Source organism: Eulemur rufifrons, chromosome 28, assembly GCF_041146395.1.
Source record: "Eulemur rufifrons isolate Redbay chromosome 28, OSU_ERuf_1, whole genome shotgun sequence".
Classification (NCBI taxonomy): Eukaryota; Metazoa; Chordata; class Mammalia; order Primates; family Lemuridae; genus Eulemur; species Eulemur rufifrons.
This window is the reverse complement of record NC_091010.1, coordinates 5295172-5313957: the sequence shown is the minus strand read 5'-3', so window position 1 is coordinate 5313957 and position 18786 is coordinate 5295172. Positions and strand designations below refer to the sequence as shown.

General features: G+C 42.7%; 1 protein-coding gene across 1 annotated transcript in view; it reads left to right on the top strand.

Moving 5' to 3' along the window:
* Positions 1-1448, top strand: part of CHAT (choline O-acetyltransferase) — a 49408-nt gene extending 47960 nt beyond the window's left edge. Inside the window, exon 15 of the mRNA XM_069460499.1 lies at positions 1179-1448. Within this exon, the coding sequence (XP_069316600.1) occupies positions 1179-1448 (270 nt within the window). The remainder of the gene's footprint in view (positions 1-1178) is intronic.
* Positions 1449-18786: the final 17338 nt, after the last annotated feature.

The window sequence follows — 18786 nt, the reverse complement described above, 5'->3', positions numbered from 1 at the left end:
CACTAGGGAAAGGAGAGTTTAGGAAATACCCCACAATTGTCAATTTACTAACCCTCCACCTCACTGCAAACAGCTGGACGTGGGCAATAAAAGGGGCTGAGAAAGCTGTGTGTGAGGACGGGAGTCCACTCAGTGATTTGATTTTGTCATTAGGGCAGTGAGCACTCAGACACAAATAAACCAGGGCAGAACACAACAACATAAATTCTTCAGGAAACCATCCATGGGCAAAAAGTGCTTTGGAATGGCTTTACGGCCTTCGGCTGTTTGCACGGCAAATTTATCTGACAATGCGGTGACTCTATTCGCAAGACTAATGGTTTGTTCTGCCCCATTAAAACGGCCAGTGTCACTTCCGAAGGCCCAAGTACACAGCACGGGAAACCTGTGGGTCTGAAACAAACCAGACCCTGCACCTGCACAGGATCCTTTCTATTTTCCCATAGGACCAGCTAATAAAATTAATTTGGGGTGTGGGGGGGTTTTGTGTTATTTTCCAACTGGAAAGTAGCATTTATGGCTTGAATGCCTTCAGAAACACACTTTCTTGATCTGTGATACAGATTACAAAATCTCAGCACTCTGAATTCAAATCATACTAGGTGCATAACTAAAACTCCAGTTGATGGCAATCTTTGAAACGCACAGCGTGGGGTAATTGTGCATGGCGGGCTGTGAGGAGCATGTCAGAGCAGCCAGGCAGTACTGACAGTAATTAAGGAGCCGGGGAAATCGACAGAGAGGATGGGCCAGGTTTCCTCCAGCTCATAAATTACTCCCTCTGGGAAGCATCTAACTGTTGGGTGCCACCAGGGTGCCATTTAGTAAATTACCCTGATTGCCTTCGTGCCTCAAACTGCCCCCAGGTGAAGGGGAGATTCAGCCCGAGATCCAGCACCGGATCATTCTGGGAGCTTCCAGCTCCGCAAATAGAGCAGATTGCACACCCGGGAGTGGGCTTGAGGCCCCTCTCCCTCCGATGTCTGCAGTTAGATGTGTTTGTTTTTATGACTCTGGCTGTGTCCATCCATGCTGAAGCAATTGGTCGATTTGGTTAATTCAGTCAAACCCCCCTGGTGGCAAATAGTCAGGAAAGCAAAGACACAGCCAAGGCCCCGAGTGTTGGAATGCAGGCTGCATTTCAGAGCAGGCAGCTTCTGACCTGTCTTCTTCTCCAGGTGCCCACAACCATGGAGATGTTTTGCTGCTATGGTCCTGTGGTCCCCGATGGGTATGGTGCCTGCTACAACCCCCAGCCAGAGACCATCCTCTTCTGCATCTCCAGCTTTCACGGCTGCAAAGAGACCTCTTCTACCAAGTTTGCGAAAGCTGTGCGAGAAAGCCTCGTTGACATGAGAGACCTCTGCAGTCCACCGCAGCCTGCCGAGGGCAAGCCACTGGCAACAAAGGAAAAAGCCATGAGGCCCGGCCAGGGGCACCAACCTTGACTCTTGCCACTAGGTCTCTCCTCCCAAGCCGAGCCTCGCAATCCCCAGACCCTGCCAATCCCCCACGCCCATCCCTCACCCCAGCTTCCTGCAGCTCCCCGACCTCAGGGCCCAACCCACAGACCACATGGAGGCATCACACCAAGCTGGAGAAAGGGGAGGAAAGAGTCCCAGGCTATGCACGGGAACCGTCATTCAAGGTGCCCTCTGCACTGGGCAGTGAGACCAGCCTGGAGGCGTCTTAGGTGAGGTGGGGGAGCCACACTGAGGACCTCCCTCTCTGGTCCTCGGAGGCTTAATGTTCATGTTTCCTTTCCCAGCAGGACCTAGCGTGTCTAGGTGATGTTTCTGCCCAATGAAAGAATGAGTCACCCGATTACATGCAGTGTACCTAAGTGAATCACGAAGGAAGAGGCAGCTCTGGGTCATTACCTCTTCTGGACGAGGAGGCTTTGTTTTCAGATTCAAATCACTTTGATTACAGCGTTCAGTGCCTCCACTGAACCACACAGTCCTGCCAGCACCCGCTCCCTGACACGCACCACACACGGCCCACATTCATTTAAAATACAGTGACCTGGGCGGCCCACAGACACGTTTCTGCCTTTGCTCCCAGGGGCAGCCTTCCATTGGGTTCAGAAAATTGCATCCAGCTATTTTGAAAGGGGAGAAGATTATCTGAAACTTCCCTGGAGTTGGTGCCCCTCTCTGCTTCCCAGACAGCACCAGGGAGGTCCACGATGAGTAAAGCACACAGCGCAGAGCAGGTGGCACCTCGCACAGGTGGATTAGGGAGGTGCTTCCCCTGGACCCCACCATTTGAATTTTTCTGCATCTTTCCCACTCTGCTCCCCACTGTACATGCCCCAATAGGTGGAGAAGAGAGAGGGTTGCCTTGGTTTTTCTACTTTGTGGTTGTTTTGTTTTGTTTTCAAAAAACAGGTTTTTAAGAAAACCACCCTGACATTAATTTCAGAAAACGATCTCAGTGGCCCAAGCAAGCAAGACATCTTTAGACAGCTGGGCTCCTTTATTTGGAGGATACTATCCAGGAATTCTGACTACAACCCGAGTGGAGGAGCCCAGAGCAGGGCTTGCCGGTGGCCTTGGGACTCAGGGGACAGCTGGCAGCAAGCGGGCTGGGAGGAGGGAATGGCTTGCCCAGAGCCAGCCCGAGCGGGAGGCAGGACAGCCAGCCCAGCAGGGTCAGAGTTGAGCGTGTCCTGGGAGCCTGTGGTGGTACAGGAGGTGTGAGAGGCTCTTCCCATTGGGGCACATTTTTATGGAACATCTAAAAGGGCAAGGGAAGGGACCAGGACAGCAACCAGAAACGTCCAAAGCACAGAAGGCAGAGGGCTGTGCAGAGCTGGGCTCTCTTGCTGCTAGTCCCCTCTCTCCCCACCGCCTGTTCCTGGAAGTGCTCCCTCCCCTGCAGTCCTCCACTCCGTGTCATTCTGAGCACTCCCCTTGGCCCAGGGAAGCTCTTCACACCTCGGCATGGATTGTCACAGGTGGGCTGAGGTGAGGTGGGCCAAAAGCTGACTGCTGCTCGCTGCTCGGCTCTTTGGAAACACCAGCAGCCTCAAGCAGGGAACTCCTGGCACCCTGGTTTTAGATGAAGGGTTTCTATTGGATAGTGTGGGAGATGTGGGCACGCCCTTCCAAGGAACAAAGTCAAGTGACTGGTCTGTAGGTCCATGCTCCTTCCCTCCCACGGCCACCTTCCTGCTCCCCTTGGGAAGTTGCAGCCCAAGGGTCCCAAGGGTGTCTGGGGACCAGCAGGTGGACTGCCCATTCCAACGCCACTGGTCTGTTCTCACCAAATGACCACAGTGCAGATCCAAGCTCTCCTCTGGTTTCCCTCTGTGGATTTCTGGGCAGGCAGAGAGCTCTGGCTTTGGGGTCAGGCAGCCCCGCTGACCTTGGCCTAGTGACTTAAATGCCCAGAAACTCAATTCCCTGCATTGTCAAGTGAGGACAGGAATGTCCTCATCTTTCAAGGCTATGAGGATCAGAGAGCATGTGCACAAAGGACCTTGCATGAGAGGGTGGGCAGCAGTGCCTATCTTCTGGAGGACATTACCCCAGTGAGCATTGTTCGGGTGATTTTCTTTTAAACTACACTGATGTGACAGACCCAAATTCACATCTTCTGTTCTCCAAGCATAGGGAAAGGTAACTTACTCTGTACATTCAGACATTAAACCATGCACTTCAAGATGTTTGAAAGGCAGATGCTTGGCAGGAGGGAATGCCTCCTCTCCCTGAGGAGGGGCTGGAAGCTGGTCTTCCCCCTCCAGGAAGAGATGGGTGCGCTGAGACTTTATGCAAAGGCAACGCTGAGCCATGGCCATGGGCATCTCTGTGGGGACCCTGGGAAAGGAGTCAGCTCCAGGTGTCCCCAAAGAGACAGAAAATGAGACAGTCATTTGGAATAGTGACGCATAACAAAAATGTATGTGGCCACCTTACAATACTGCTAAGTTGCTAAAATATATAAAGTTAATATTTGAGTTCTATTTTTATAAAATAGTTCTAGATTTATGGCAATATGTATATGTGTATAGCCTTTCAATTTTAATTTATAGTTTTGTGCTTTGAAGAAATATATGTATGATTAAAGACCTATATATTGAAAGCATTATATATAAATTATTTAAGGACTGTAAGTCTGTATATTCAATAAAAAGTAATGCCAAGAAAGATGATGTTAGCCATTGTTTCCACCCAGAAATACTATAAAATGTAATGTTGTAAATTCTGTGAGCTGGGTCAAAAATTCATTTGTCTTTGTCTGGGGTCTGCCAGAAGCAGTAGCCGATGTCTGAGAGATACAGATGCCCGGAGAGAAAAGGGAGGAGGGAACGGAGTCTCTCTCAATGTTTGGCATACACCATGCGTGGGGGTCAGGGGTAGGGAGGCTTCAAAGGGTGTTGGTGATCAAGTGGGTAGAAACCTGGGTGTGGAGATGGGTATCTTCTCTTAAGTCTGAACGAACGTGCCTAGGCAGCACGGAGAGGAGGGGAAAGGACCAGGCTTGTTGGCGGAATGCCTGAACCATAAACCCAGCTCTATTTCTAACTTGCTGTGGACTTTGGGGAAGTCACTTCACCTCTCTAGTCCTTGGTTTTCTCATCTATACAATGGGAATGTTGATATCAGCACTACTCCCTTCTAAGATTGTGGAGAGACGATATGAGGTGGTCATTGTTTAAAAACTTAGAAGTGATGTGCAAACCTAGCATTCTTGTTTCAGGCTCACACACACATGCACACATGGGTTCCTTTGCCCTGCACATCCCACAGACAGACCCCAAGCTGCAAGATGCCCTCCACAGCCACAAAAATCCACAGAGTCAGAACTGAGATTCCTCCAAGGGGAAGCCCAAATGCTTTCGAATTTGAGTCTAAAAAGAACCTTAAAGTGTATGGATTTGCAAGATTCAGATGTGGGAAAGGCACTATTCAAAGAGAGAGAACAGCTAAGAACATTCCAGGAGGAGTGGAGGGAAAAAGGAAGAACAAGATCAAAGTAACGTGGGTTTGCTCTTATTTATCACATATGCTGCAGGCGGCTCTCGAATAACCAGATGTGAAGAGACAAACCCAAGACAGAGGCACAAACAGGCAAGCCAACCCCCAAGGTACAAAATAACCTGACGCTCCCAGTGGGGTAGATGTGGGGACAAGAGGCAGGGAAGAATCCCTCCTAGGTTCACAAGAGCAACTAGAAGTTTCCAGATTACTCCTAAGCAGTTCTCCTTGGAAAAGAAAGGAGAGGAGAGGAGAGGAGGGGAGGGGAGGGGAGAGGAGGGGAGGGGAGGGGTGAGGGGAGGGGAGGAGAGAGAGAGAGAGAGCGCGCGCGAGAGAACGCCTTGGGTTCCCTTTATAAATCTAGCTGATCTCCCTGCTTTAGTGTTTCTCTGAGTTTTCCTTTCAAAGCAGTCTCTTGAGTCTGCAGGATAGCCATCCCTGGGAAAAGCTGGCCTCACATCACATCAAAGGACCTTTCCAGAAGCTCTGTTCTCCCTTAGTTCCCAGGGACCAGCTCTCTCCTTGTTCTCCTACCATCTGCTTTCATTTCCTTCAGGGATTTCTCTTCCTATTTCTGTCCCTTACATGCCAATGGACCCCAATTGGTCTCTATTTCTTATACTTGGGAACAGCAATATGGCAGGCTGAGCTGATGCAGAAGGACCCCTCCTCTTACAAAAACACACACACAAAGGGGGAACTTCTCTTAAATAGATAGTCAAATTCAAAAGAAAGGAAACAAGTCCTCACATTCCAGAAAAAAAGAATGATGTCAAAGCATGGCAGTAAGCAGGAGCTAAAGGCATACCAGCCCAGACACAGATGCCAGTGGCCCCACTGGGCTGGCCATCCCTGCGAGTCGAGAAGACATAACAGCCCGTGCAAGGCTGGGGAAGCAGCTAAACTCCCTGCACAAAGCCAGGACCTCCCAGAGGTGTCACAACCACATGACAAGGACTAGAAAAACTTTTCTCATCAGCCCCAGAGACGAGCGAGGAAGCCTGCCATCTACTCAGGGCTGTAGATGGAGGAAAAAGATATCCATGAAAAATTAAAACCATAAACTTATGCCATATGAGGATGAAGAGTCTGAATTCATACAACTTATATAAGCAGGCCGTCCACACCAATAATTTTTAAAAGCCAAATTGGTCTGAGTCAGTAAGACCCAAAGGACCTCATCAGAATCAAATACAAAACCACTTTCCACCTCGGACACACTGAACACCCACAGGGGGAAAACACTTGCAGGTGAGTTCACAGTCAGAAAACACAAACAACACCAGAAATGGCGTACATTGAGGGAAAGTAGCAGATAAAGCTAACAGGAGAATTAACATCACAAAGGCTGGAGGTAATAGATGAATCAGAGAGAAACTGTAAAATAAGTACTGTGAAAGTTAGAAGATTCAAAGTAGAGAGTCAAACCCTGGTAAAATGGAGCCAGAGAAGGCCATGAAGGGAGGGCTGTCACACAAGAGTTGTCTGATGACCGGAACTAGCACAAGAAATTTTTCCAAACCACAGCTTACTATGTAAATCACACAAGAACATCCAGCAGCATAAGGAACGCTCACAGCACAAGGACAACCAGCCTCTTATTACAAGAATACTTGCCTGACACACTGTCTCTCAAGCCCAATCCAAAACCCCAAGACCACATGTCCCACCTAACAACCACTGACTCTGGCCAATCAGAATTCACCAGCTCTTGTCAGATGCTGTAAGGGCCAATAAACGTCCTTTCAAAACAACTGGTGTAACTTTTTTTTTTGAATGATTGCATAGTACTTTATTATTTTTTTAATTTCAGCATATTGTGGGGGTATAAATGTTCAGGTTACATATATTGCCTTTGCCCCACCCGAGTCAGAACTTCAAGCATGTCCATCAACCAGATGGTGCACACGGCACCCATTCGGTATGAACATACCCATCCCCTAACTTCTTTCCTTAATAAAACCTTACCTTTTCCTTTGTTCTCTGCACATACCAAAAGTCACCTTGTCTGTATGTATGTCTTGGATTACAATCTTACTTCTTGTATATTATTCCCCCAGAAAACATTTTTACTTAGAAATTTGTCTCTGTATGTTTTTATGTTAACAATATGTTTAATATTATTAAAGGAATTATTAAAGGAATACAGGGAAGATTATATAAGGAGTTCCAACATACATGTAGGAGTTCAGGAAAGAGAGATAAGAGAGTTGGGGGAAAGCGCTGTTCAAAAAGAAAGTGGCTAAGAACATTCCAGAATTGAGGAAACACATGATTCTAAAACTGAGTCAAAAAATAGATTATGATGGAAATTTAAATTCTTTGAGCAGAATGATAAAGATATCTTATATCAAAACTTCTGAGATATAGCAAAACTGTTTAGGGGAACTTTATAGCTTTAAATAATTATATCAGGAAAGAAGAAACACTGAAAATTGATGAGCTAAGTGTAACTTAAAAAGTAAGACAAAGAACCAAACAGTAAACTCAAAGGCAGTAGAAAGAAGAAGATAATAAAGATAAAAACAGCTACCAATAAAAGAGAAAACAAAACAACAGAGAAGCTAAACAAAGCAAAAGTTGGGTGTTTCAAAATACTAACAAAACAGACAAGTCTGGTAAAACCATTGAAAAAAATGAAAGAAAGAAAGTTAGAAATAAATACTATTATGAATAAAAACTCAACATAACTTCAATAAAGCAGACATTAAAAAGAGAATACATCAACTACTTTATGGTAATAAATTTGAAAACATAGATACAAATAGAAAAATTCTTAGAGAAATACAATTTATCAAAACTGATGTAAGAATAAACAAATTTCCAGATAGTCTTATAAATATTAAGTAAACTGAAGCAGTAGTTTAAAATCTTGCCTCGAAGAAAATAAAAAGAAGTAGGAATGTAAAGTCTTACAGACCAGTTCTTTCAAGGAACTGATCATTTCAATTATATTCAAAATAAGGGGATATGCCCTCTCTTTCTATACTCCTTTATTTATTCTCTGAGGTCAGTTTAACTTTAATACCTAAACCAGACTAGGACATACAATTTTAAAAAAATACAGGTCCATTCCACTCACGCATGTATGTGCAAAAATCCTAAACAAAATATAAGCAAACAAATTCTAACAGTATATGAAAAAGATAATACACCTATGACCAAGTCAGGTTTATCCAAAAAGAGTACATGTCACTTACTCATTAACAACATAAAGAATAAAAACAGTAGGTTCATTACAATCATTAAAATGTATTCAATAAAATTCAACAGTCATTCATAATTCAGTTTTGTAAAAAGCCTCATGGCAGGGCTTCAAGAGGTCTGACAAGAGGCATCTGGTACTTGCCTCCTCCGCAAAGAAGAACCCAAACAGCGAGCAGATAATCACACTTGGAATAGAAGAGAACATTGGAATTCAACAGAGAAGTGACAGCAAACACCCAAAGCAAGGAAGGAGGGTGAACCAGGGCAGCCTGCTGGGCTCCCCAGGGTGGGGAAAGGGAAAGCGAGAGGCCCCAGTGGTCCCCATCTCCAGCATGGACTCCTGCGATCCTACCACGGGAGAGCCCCTCAGCTAACATCGGGAGGGCCCTGAGACTAACACAGGGAGCTGACTGAAAGCCACACGATGCCACAGCTCCAGAGGGAGGGAGCCCACACTGGGTCCCACACACCTGTCGAGTCCAAGCAGCAACGGCCAGGTGCCATTTGGGGAGCCCAGCCCCCACCAGATTGCATCCTGCCCTGGGGACCAATAGCCTCTGCATCGCCACACCCTTGGAGCCCCTCTGACATCCCCCACCCACAGCCACTGCTGCTGCTGGCTGTTGCCATCAGGGCTGAAGCATGAGCCATTGGCAGTGACACTGCCACCTCCGGCAGTGGGACCACAGTGCATTTACAAGTACCCTCAGGGCAGGCTCTCCTAGCCACAGCTGTCACTTGGGGCTGAAGGGAGTACACTCCAGTCACCTGCCTATAGCTGCTGCCACTGAAAGCAACCCCACCCTCCCCAGCAGCAGGGCTGCAGTACAGCCATTGCTGCCCCCACCAGAGCACCCTGCTGGGGACCTGGGGATCACCTCACCTCTGTCCACCACAATCAGCACCCACACACACCATCAGGGGGCCCAAGGACAGGCCTACCCAATCTGGCTGCACCACTCACCTCAGTGCCCAAGCATGCCATCCAGGGGCTTGGGGCTTGTCCTGCCCCACCCACCACCATTGGCACCTGAGCACTCATGCTGGGGGTCTGAGGATGGGCCCACCCAACCTGCTACTACCACCTCAGCTGGAACCCACTCACATGTGCCACCTGCGGGCCTGGGGCAGCCACTGTCAACACCAGTGCGGACCACTTGGGGGCCTGAGGATTATTCTGCCACTGCTACTGCCATCGCCCACACCATACCTATTGCCTGGGGGCCTCAGAACTTTCCCACATGCCCAGGCCACCACTGCCACTGCCAGCACCCGAGCAAGCCACCTGGAGACCCAAGAATCAGCCCTCTTGGACCCACTAACACCAGTGCCAGCATACACCATCCTGGGGCCCAAGGAGAGGTATGTTCAGCCTGCCACTACCACCACTGGGGCCCAAGGATTGGCCCACCTGGTATCCCCATCCCCAGTAAAACTTTTAACCACAGCCTCCACTAAAAACTGCACATTAAGCCACTGAGGAAATCATAGACACAACTGATGCTGTTTACAGCTGAAGAAATTATACAGAGACTACACTACTTCATGCACCCAGAATCAGAGCCACAGTGCCCTACCCAACCAACATCATAGATATATCTTCAGGAAAAATCCTCTCCTATGAAAGCAAATCCAAAACATCAGGAGAAGCAACTGTTAGGTCAGATGTGCAGATATCAATGTAAGGACACAAGAAACATGTAAAAGAGAGGAAACATGGCAGCTCCAAAGGAACACAATAATTCTCCAGCAACAGATCCCAATCAAAAAGAAACTTATAAAATGTCAAAAATTTTCAAAATAGTGATATTAAAGAAGCTCAGTGAGATACAAGATAAAACAGATAAACGATACAAAGAAATCAGAAAAACAATTCAGGATATGAATGATAAATTTACCAAAGAGATGAATATCAGAAAAAGATCCAAATGGAAATCCTGGAACTCAAGAATTCATTTAATGAAATAAAAAATGCACTGAAGAGCTTCAACAATAGACTAGATCAAGCAGAAGAAAGAATTTCAGAACTTGAAGACAGATCTTTTGAAATACCCCCATCAGACAACAATAAAGAAAAAAAGAATTTTTAAAAAAAGAGCAAAGACTTTGTGACATATGGAACACCAGAAAGCAACCAAATATTTAAATTTAAGTGTCCCAGAGAATGAAGAGGAAACAAAAGGATAGAAAACCTATTTTAAAAAATAATAGCTGAAAACTTGCCTAGTCAAGTAAGAAATTTAGACATCCAGATACAGGAACCTCAGAGATCCCCAAATAGATACAATTTAAAAAAGGTCTTCTCAATGGCACATTACTGTCAAATTCTCAAATGTCAAAGACAAAGAGAGAATTCTAAAAACAGCAAGAGAAAACCATCTAGTCACTTATAAGGGAATCCCTATTCAAATAACAGTGGCTTTCTCAGCAGAACAGGCCAGAAGAGAATGGGATGATATATTCAAAGTACTAAAAGAAAAAAAGTGATAGCCAAGGATATTATACCCAGCCAAGTTATCTTTCACAAATTAAGGAGAAATAAAGTCTTTCCCAGACAAGCAAAAGCTGAGGGAATTCATCACCACTAGACTGACACAACAAGAAATGCTTAAGGGAGTCCTACACCTGGATATGAAAGGACGATATCTACCATCATGAAAACACATGAAAGTGGCTGGGCGTGGTGGCTCACGCCTGTAATCCTAGTACTCTGGGAGGCCGATGTGGGAGGATTGCTTGAGCTTAGGAATTCGAGACCAGCCTAAGCAAGACTGAGGCCCTATCTCTACTAAAAATAGAAAGAAATTTGGCTGGGCAAATAAAATATAAAAAATAAGCCAGGCATAGTGGCACACGCCTGTAGTCCCAACTACTTGGGAGGCTGAGGCAGGAGGATCTCTTGAGCCCAGGAGTTTGAGGTTGCTGTGAGGTAAGCTGACACCATGGCACTCTACCAGGCAACAGAGCAAGACTCTGTCTCAAAAAAAAAAAAAAAAAGAAAGAAAAAGAAAACACATGAAAGTATAAAGCCCACTGGTAGAACAAACACACAAATAAGCAAAAGGAAGGACGCAAATGTTATAACTACAGAAAACCACTAAACCATGATGATAAACAGTGAGAGAAATAAAGGAGCAAGGATATATTAAACAACCAGAAATCAATTAATATAAGACCTCACATATCAATAATAACATTGAATGTAAACAGATTAAACTTTCCACTTAAATGATACAGACTGGCTGAATGGATAAACAATTATGATACAATTGTATGCTGCCTACAAGAAATTCACCTCACCTGTAAAGATGCATATAGACTGAAAGTAAAGGGATGGAAAAAGATATACAATGCACATTGAAACCAAAAATAAGCAGGAGTAGCTATATTTGAATTAAATAAAACCCACTTTAAGTCAAAAACAGAAAAAGAGACAAAGAAGGCCATTATATAATGATAAAGGGATCAATCCAGCAAATGGATATAACAATTCTAAACATATATGCACCCAACATAACAGCACCCAAATATATAAATCAAATATTATTAGATCTAAAGGAAGGGACAGACTCCAGCACAATAATAGTTGGGAACTTCAACACCACCACTCTCACCATTAGACAGATCACCTAGACAGAAATTAACAAAGAAATATTGAATTTGAATTGCACTTTAGACCAAATGGACCTAACAGAAGTTTACAGAACATTTCATCCAACATCTACATAATACACATTCTTCCCATCAACACATGAAACATTCTCCAGGATAGATCATATATTAAGACACAAAACAAGTCTTAATATATTTTTAAAAATCAAAATCACCTCAAGCATCTTCTCAGACCACAGTGGAATAAAACTAGAAATCAACAACAAGAAGAACTTTGGAAACTGTACAAATACATGGATATTAAAACAATATGCTCCTGAATGACTGACTACTGGATCAAAGAAGAAATTAAGGAGGAAATAAAAAATTTCTTTTTTTTTTTTTAATTTCTTGAAACAAAAATAAAAATACAACATACCAAAACCTTTGGTATAAAAAGCAGTGCTAAGAGGGAATTTTATAGTAATAAATGACTACATAAAAAAAAGAGATGGTTCAAATAAAAAAAAATCTAATGGTGCATCTCAAGGAACTAGAAAAGCAAGAACAAACCAAACCCAAAATTAGTAAAAGGAAAGAATTAATAAAGATTAGAGCAGGACTAAATGAAATAGAGACTAAACAAAATAGAAAGGATCAACAAAATAAAAAGTTGATTTTTTGAAAAGATAAATAAAATCAATAAACCACTAGCTAGAATAACCAAGAAAAAAAGAGAAAAGACCAAAATAAAAAAAATTAGAAATGACAAAGGAGACAGTACAACTGATACCACAGAAATATAAAGGATCATCAGAGACTTAGGAACAACTATTAATTAACAAACTGGAAAACCTAGGGGAAATGGAGAAATCCTTGGACACATACAACCTACCAAGATTGAATCAAGAAGAAACAGAAAATCCCAAGAGACCAATAATGAGTAATGAGATTGAGTCAGTAGTAAAAAGTCTCCCAACAAAGAAAAGCCCAGGACTGGATGGCTTCACTGCCAAATTCTACCAAACTTAACAAAGAAGAACTAACACCAATTCTCCTCAAACTATTCCAAAAAATTAGTGAAGGGAATTCTCCCTAACTCATTCTCTGAGGCCAGCATTGCCCTGATATCAAAACCTGACAAAGATACAACAACAACAACAACAAAAACTACAAGCAAATATTCCTGAGGAACACAGATGCAAAAATCCTCAACAAAATACTAGCAAACTGAATCCAACAGCACATCAAAAAGACAATAAACCATGATCAAGTAGGATTTATCCCATAGATGCAAAAATGGTTCAACATATGCAAATTGATAAATGTGATGCATCACATCAACAGAATGAAGGACAAAAAGCATATGATCATCTCAATAGATGATGAAAAAGCATTTGATAAAATTCAGCATCAGTTCATGATAAAAACTTTTAACCAACTAGGCATAGAAGGATCATATCTTAACATAATAAAGGTCATATATGAAAAACCCACAGTAACATCACACTGAATAGGGGAAGGATGAAAGCTGTCCCTCTAAGAACTAGAATAAGACAAGGATGCTGACTTTCACCATTCCTATCTAAAATAGTACTGGATGTCCTAGCCAGAGCAATCAGGCAACAGAAAGAAATAAAAGGTATCCAAATCGGAAACAAGGAAACAAATTGTTCCCCTATGCAAATGGCATGATCTTATAGCTAGACTCCACCAAAAGTCTCTTAGATGTGATAAGTAAAGTCAGTAAAGTTGCAGCATACAAAATCAATCTACAAAAACCAGCAGCATTTCTATATACCAATAATGAACTAGCTGAGAAAGAAATCAAGAAGGCAATCTCATTTATAATACTTCCCAAAATATCTAGGAATACATTTAATCAAGGAGGCAAAAAATGTATTTAAAAGACCCTATAAAACACTGATGAAATTGAAGAGGACACAAACAAATAGACACCCCATACTCGTTGATCAGAAAAATTGATATTGTTAAAATGACTGTACTACCCAAAGCAATCTAAAAATTCAATGCAATCCCTATCAAAGTAGTAATGTCATTTTTCACAGAAAGAGAGCAAACAATCTTAAAATTTGTATGGAACCAAAAAAAGAGCCCAAATAGCCAAAGCAATCCTAAGCAAAAAGAACAAAGCTGGAGGTATCATACTACCTGACTTTAAAATACATTACAAGGATATTGTAACCAAAATAGCATGGTATTGGTATAAAAACAGACACATAAACAAATGGAACAGAATATAGAACTCAGAAATAAATCCATGTATTTACAGCCCACTGATTTTCAACAAGGGCACCAAGAACATACATTGGACAAAGGACGCCATTTTCAATTAATGGTGCTAGGAAAACTGGATATCCTTAGCAGAAGAACAAAACTCCTATCTTTCACCATACATAAAAATCAACTCAAGATGGATTAAAAGCTTAATTGTAAGACCCAAAACTATAAAAATACTAGAAGAAAACATAGGGAAAAAACTTCAGGACATGGGTCTAAGCAAAGTTATTATGGCTAAGACCGCAAAAGCACAGGCAACAAAAACAAAAACAGACAAATGGGACTATATTAAACTAAAATGCTTTTGTACAGCATAGGAAACAAAGAGTAGAGTGAAAAGACAACATGTTGAATGGGAGAAAATATGTGCAAACTATTTAACAACAGACTAATATCCAAAATATATCAGGAACTCAACTCAACAGTAAAAAAAAAAAAAAATTAATAATCCCATTAAAAAGTGGGCAAAGGACATGAATAGACACTTCTCAAAATAAGATGGCCAACAGGTATATGAAAAATGCTTATCATCACTAATCATCAGGGAAATGCAGATCAAAACCACAATGAGATATCTTCTTAGTACAGTTAGCATGGCCATGATTAAGAAAACAAAAAATAACAGATGCTAGAGAGGATGGAGAGAAAAGGTCTTATCCACTGTTGGTGGGAATGTACATTGTGTAGCCACTATGGAAACCAGTATGGGGATTTCTCAAAAAACTGAAAATAGAACGACCATAAAATCCAGTAATCCCACTACTGGGTATTTATCCAAAGGAAAAAATATCACTGCATCAGAGGGCCACCTGCACCCCTGTGTTTATCGCAGCACTATTCACAATAGCAAAGATGCGGAATCAACCTAAGTGTCTATCAATGGACAAACGGATTTTTAAAACATAGTGTATATAAACAAAGAAATACTATTTAGCTATAAAAAAAGAATGAAATCATGTCATTTGTAGCAACATGGATGGGACTGGAGGTCGTTATGCTAAGTGAAATAAGCCATGCACAGAAAGACAAATACTGCATGCTCTTACTCATATGTGTGAGCTAAAAAAGTTGATTTCGTGGCAGTAGAGAGTAGAATGATAGATACCAGCGTCTGGGAAGGACAGGGTGGGGATGGGGAGAGGTTGGGTAATGGGTACAAATGTACAGTTGGACATTAACAGAAGGAATTAATTATAATGTTATAATGTTCAAGAGCAGAGTAGGGTGACTATAGTCACAACAGTGTATTACATATTTCAAAACAGCTAGAAGAGAGGACTTAAAATGTTCCCAACCGTAGAATCAATAAATACTTAAGGTGATGGATACTCTAAATACGCTGACTTGATCATTACACATTCTACACATGTAACAAAATATCCACATACCTCACAAATACATACAAATATTATTCATCAATAAAAAACTCACAGTAAAATGGAATTAGAAAAGAACTAGCTTAGCCTCACAAAGAGCATCTACAAAAAACCCCTACAACATACATCATCCTAAGTGGAATGTTGGAAGTGTTTCCTTCCCTTTCGGAGCAGGATAAAGAGAGGATAGGTACTATCACCACTTCTATTCATCACTGTACTAGTTGCACTAGAGATTCTAGCCAGTGCAGTAAGAAGCAAAAAAAAAAAAAAAAAAAGGCTTAACAAAGAAAATAAAACTGTCATTGTTTGCAGACAATGTGATTGTTCACATAGAAAGCTCAAAAGAATCTACAGATAGAAATAATTTTAAAAAGTCAAAGTAGCTTGTATAAGATCAATATATAAAAGTCAATTTCATTTTATACACCAGCAACAAACAATAAAATGACAATTTAAAAGATATGTACAGTAGTGTCCAGGAATAAATCCAACAAAAGACATGAAGAACTATGTGCTGATAATTGTAAATTGTATTGAAAGACACTGGAGACGATCTAAATAAAGAAGAGGTTTTCCAAGTTCACAAATAGAAAGGCCTCAGAAAGATGTCAGTTTCTTCATACTGATCCCTAGATTTAAGGCAACTTCAGCCAAACTCTCAACAGAAAACTTCTGCTTCTGATAATGGCAGACCAGTTAATTCAGACTAACCTTCCTACAGAAGAGATCTTTAAAAATCTGCCATATATTTTTTTTTAGAGTCTTCTTTAGAAAGCATAAAAGAGCTTATTGGATCAAGATCAGGGAGGCTGATCCTGGAGGAGGGCTCCCTGGGAGCTCTGGGGCTGCGTTTTCCCCAGGGATATGCAGTGTTCTTGAACAGACAGCGCAGAGGACGAGCTGCACCTTTTGAGTCCTTGCAGAACTAGGGTGTAAAACTGGAGTGTAGCACCACCCAGGAAGGGAATGCCTAGTAAGCCACCAGCCTCATTAGGCTAGGATCCCAAAAAACTGCACAGTAGCAGAGGATAAAACATAAATAAACCCATCTCCACATGTGCTGCAGCCCAGTTTCAAGTCATCTGGATGGCTCAGAAAATCTCAAGCCCTGAAATTGTATTAAGATGATCTGGATTGTTGGTGCAACTAGGCTCTGGCAAGAAGTAAATTTAAAAAATCTTCTACAGGGGAAGATAATATCATCCTAGGCCTCAAATTGTTTCTGCAAATAATTTTTCTAATACAATGTCCAGTACACAATTAAATAAACCAGGCACTCTAGGACACCAGACAAAATGCACAGAAACCAGCAGAAATAACGAACTACAGAAACAGATACAGCAGTTCTCCAAATAGTGTGTTCTCAAACATAGACTATAAAATAACTACCTTTACTATGATGAAGGTGATAAAGCCAAACCTAAAAAACTTGGCAAGAAACAGATAACCATAAAAAGTGGCACTGCAGATTTGAAAAAAGAACAAACTAAAATTCTAGAATTGAAAAATAAATAGCTAAAATAAACTACCAAATTGGTGGCTTTGTTATCAGTTAAGAGACAGCTGAAAAGAAATTTACTAAACTGGATTGCAGGTAAAAATGAATGCACGCGCACACACATATACATATAGCCTCCAAAGAGGCATGGAAGAAAAAAAGAAGGAAAACACAGAAGAGAAGAGACATGAAGAATACAATGAGGACTAACATATATGTAACTGGAGTCCCTGAAGAGTGAGAAAATGGATCAGATGCAATATGCGTGGAAGTAATGGCTCAAACTTTTCCAAAAACTGATGAAGGACCTTAACTCACAGTTTCAAGAATCTCAACAAACCCCAAGCAAGATAAATAAGAAGAAAGCTATACATAGGCACCTTACAGTAAAACCACAGAAAGCAAGAGATAAAGAAACATTTGCAGCCTGGAAAACAACAATCCTTGTAAAACTTATAGCAAAGTTAAAACAAAGTTAAATTTCTAATAAATAATAATACAGCCAATAGAGGATTTTTGCCTTTTAAAAAGTGTACAGAGTTTAGGGAGTACCAGAAAATAAGTCCTTCCAAGGCAGGACATGTGGCAATACTGAACCAAGAGAAAGAATAATGACATTGTGTACGGTCCTGTATTCCTCCAGAGTTTACTGGGTTCGGCTGTGTTGGGAGTTCAGCGGCTCTTACCTTGTGGTGCAAAACACTAACGTGCTGGGAGAAATTACTTATGACCCAAAATAATGTCCAAATTCTACTGACATCATTTCTCTACGTACCAACCACATATGAACTAATTCTCATCAAAGAAATACGTGTCACACTAGAACATATTTCACGAGTGGAGAGAATTCAAATACACGACAACGGCATATGTTGGAAGAATTAATTGGAAAGGGTTTTTTAAATCCTTCTGTTCAAAGCGAGGGTCAAAATATCAACTACAATTGGATTTTTAGAAATTCAAGATTTATGTTGTAATTGCAGGGGTATTAGGATGGTTAGTTTGGCCTAACTGCTATTATAAACAACCCCAAAATCTCAGTGTTTCCTTCTTGCTTCTGTCACCAACTGGTGCAGAAGGGTGAGCCTCTACCCAGCGCAGCTGGTCGGGGTCCAGGTTGCGCCCACGTTTTGGACCTGTCATGTCCCAGGTCCTCCCTGGGTGTTGCATGTGGCCACCGACGAGGAGAGGGCGACAGCAGGTGTGGCCGAGACTTTGTCGGGACAGCCTGGCAGTGGTGGACGTCCTTCAGGTCCGCATTCCGGCGGGCAGACCTGAGCAAACGAAAGGCAGTTGGGCGAACTTACAGCTTCGTCTCCACCAAACGGCCTAGCCAGTAAGAGAACAAAAACAACTTTCAAACGGAGAAAAAAAATGGAGAGACGAACAAATATACTTGATCAGTCCAAAAACAGGCAAAAGAGCAGAGGAAACGCAAGGATTGCCGATGCACACGACGCCTCTGCCTCGCCCGGGAAGGTTACGCGGCCTCCCCAAACCTCGGCTGAGCAAGCGCGAAACACAAAACGCAACTTCCTTCCCAGGCGCGCACAGGATTCAGTGACATGCCCTGGAAAGTGCCTCGCACGCCCCGACACACACAGTGTAACCAGCCCGCACGGGCCGGCTGTTGCTGCTACCGACCAGGTTGACCTCGCGCGTTTACCTGGCGGCCAGGGTCACGACAGCGCTCGGGCGTTGGGCGGGGACTTGGGCGGGGGACCCCGGAGCTCCGCCCCCGCCCCGCCCGCTGTTGGCCACGCCCCTCGCCGAGCGCCGGAGGAGCGTTGCCTAGCAGCGGGTGCTGCTCCGGAGCTGCGGCCGTGCC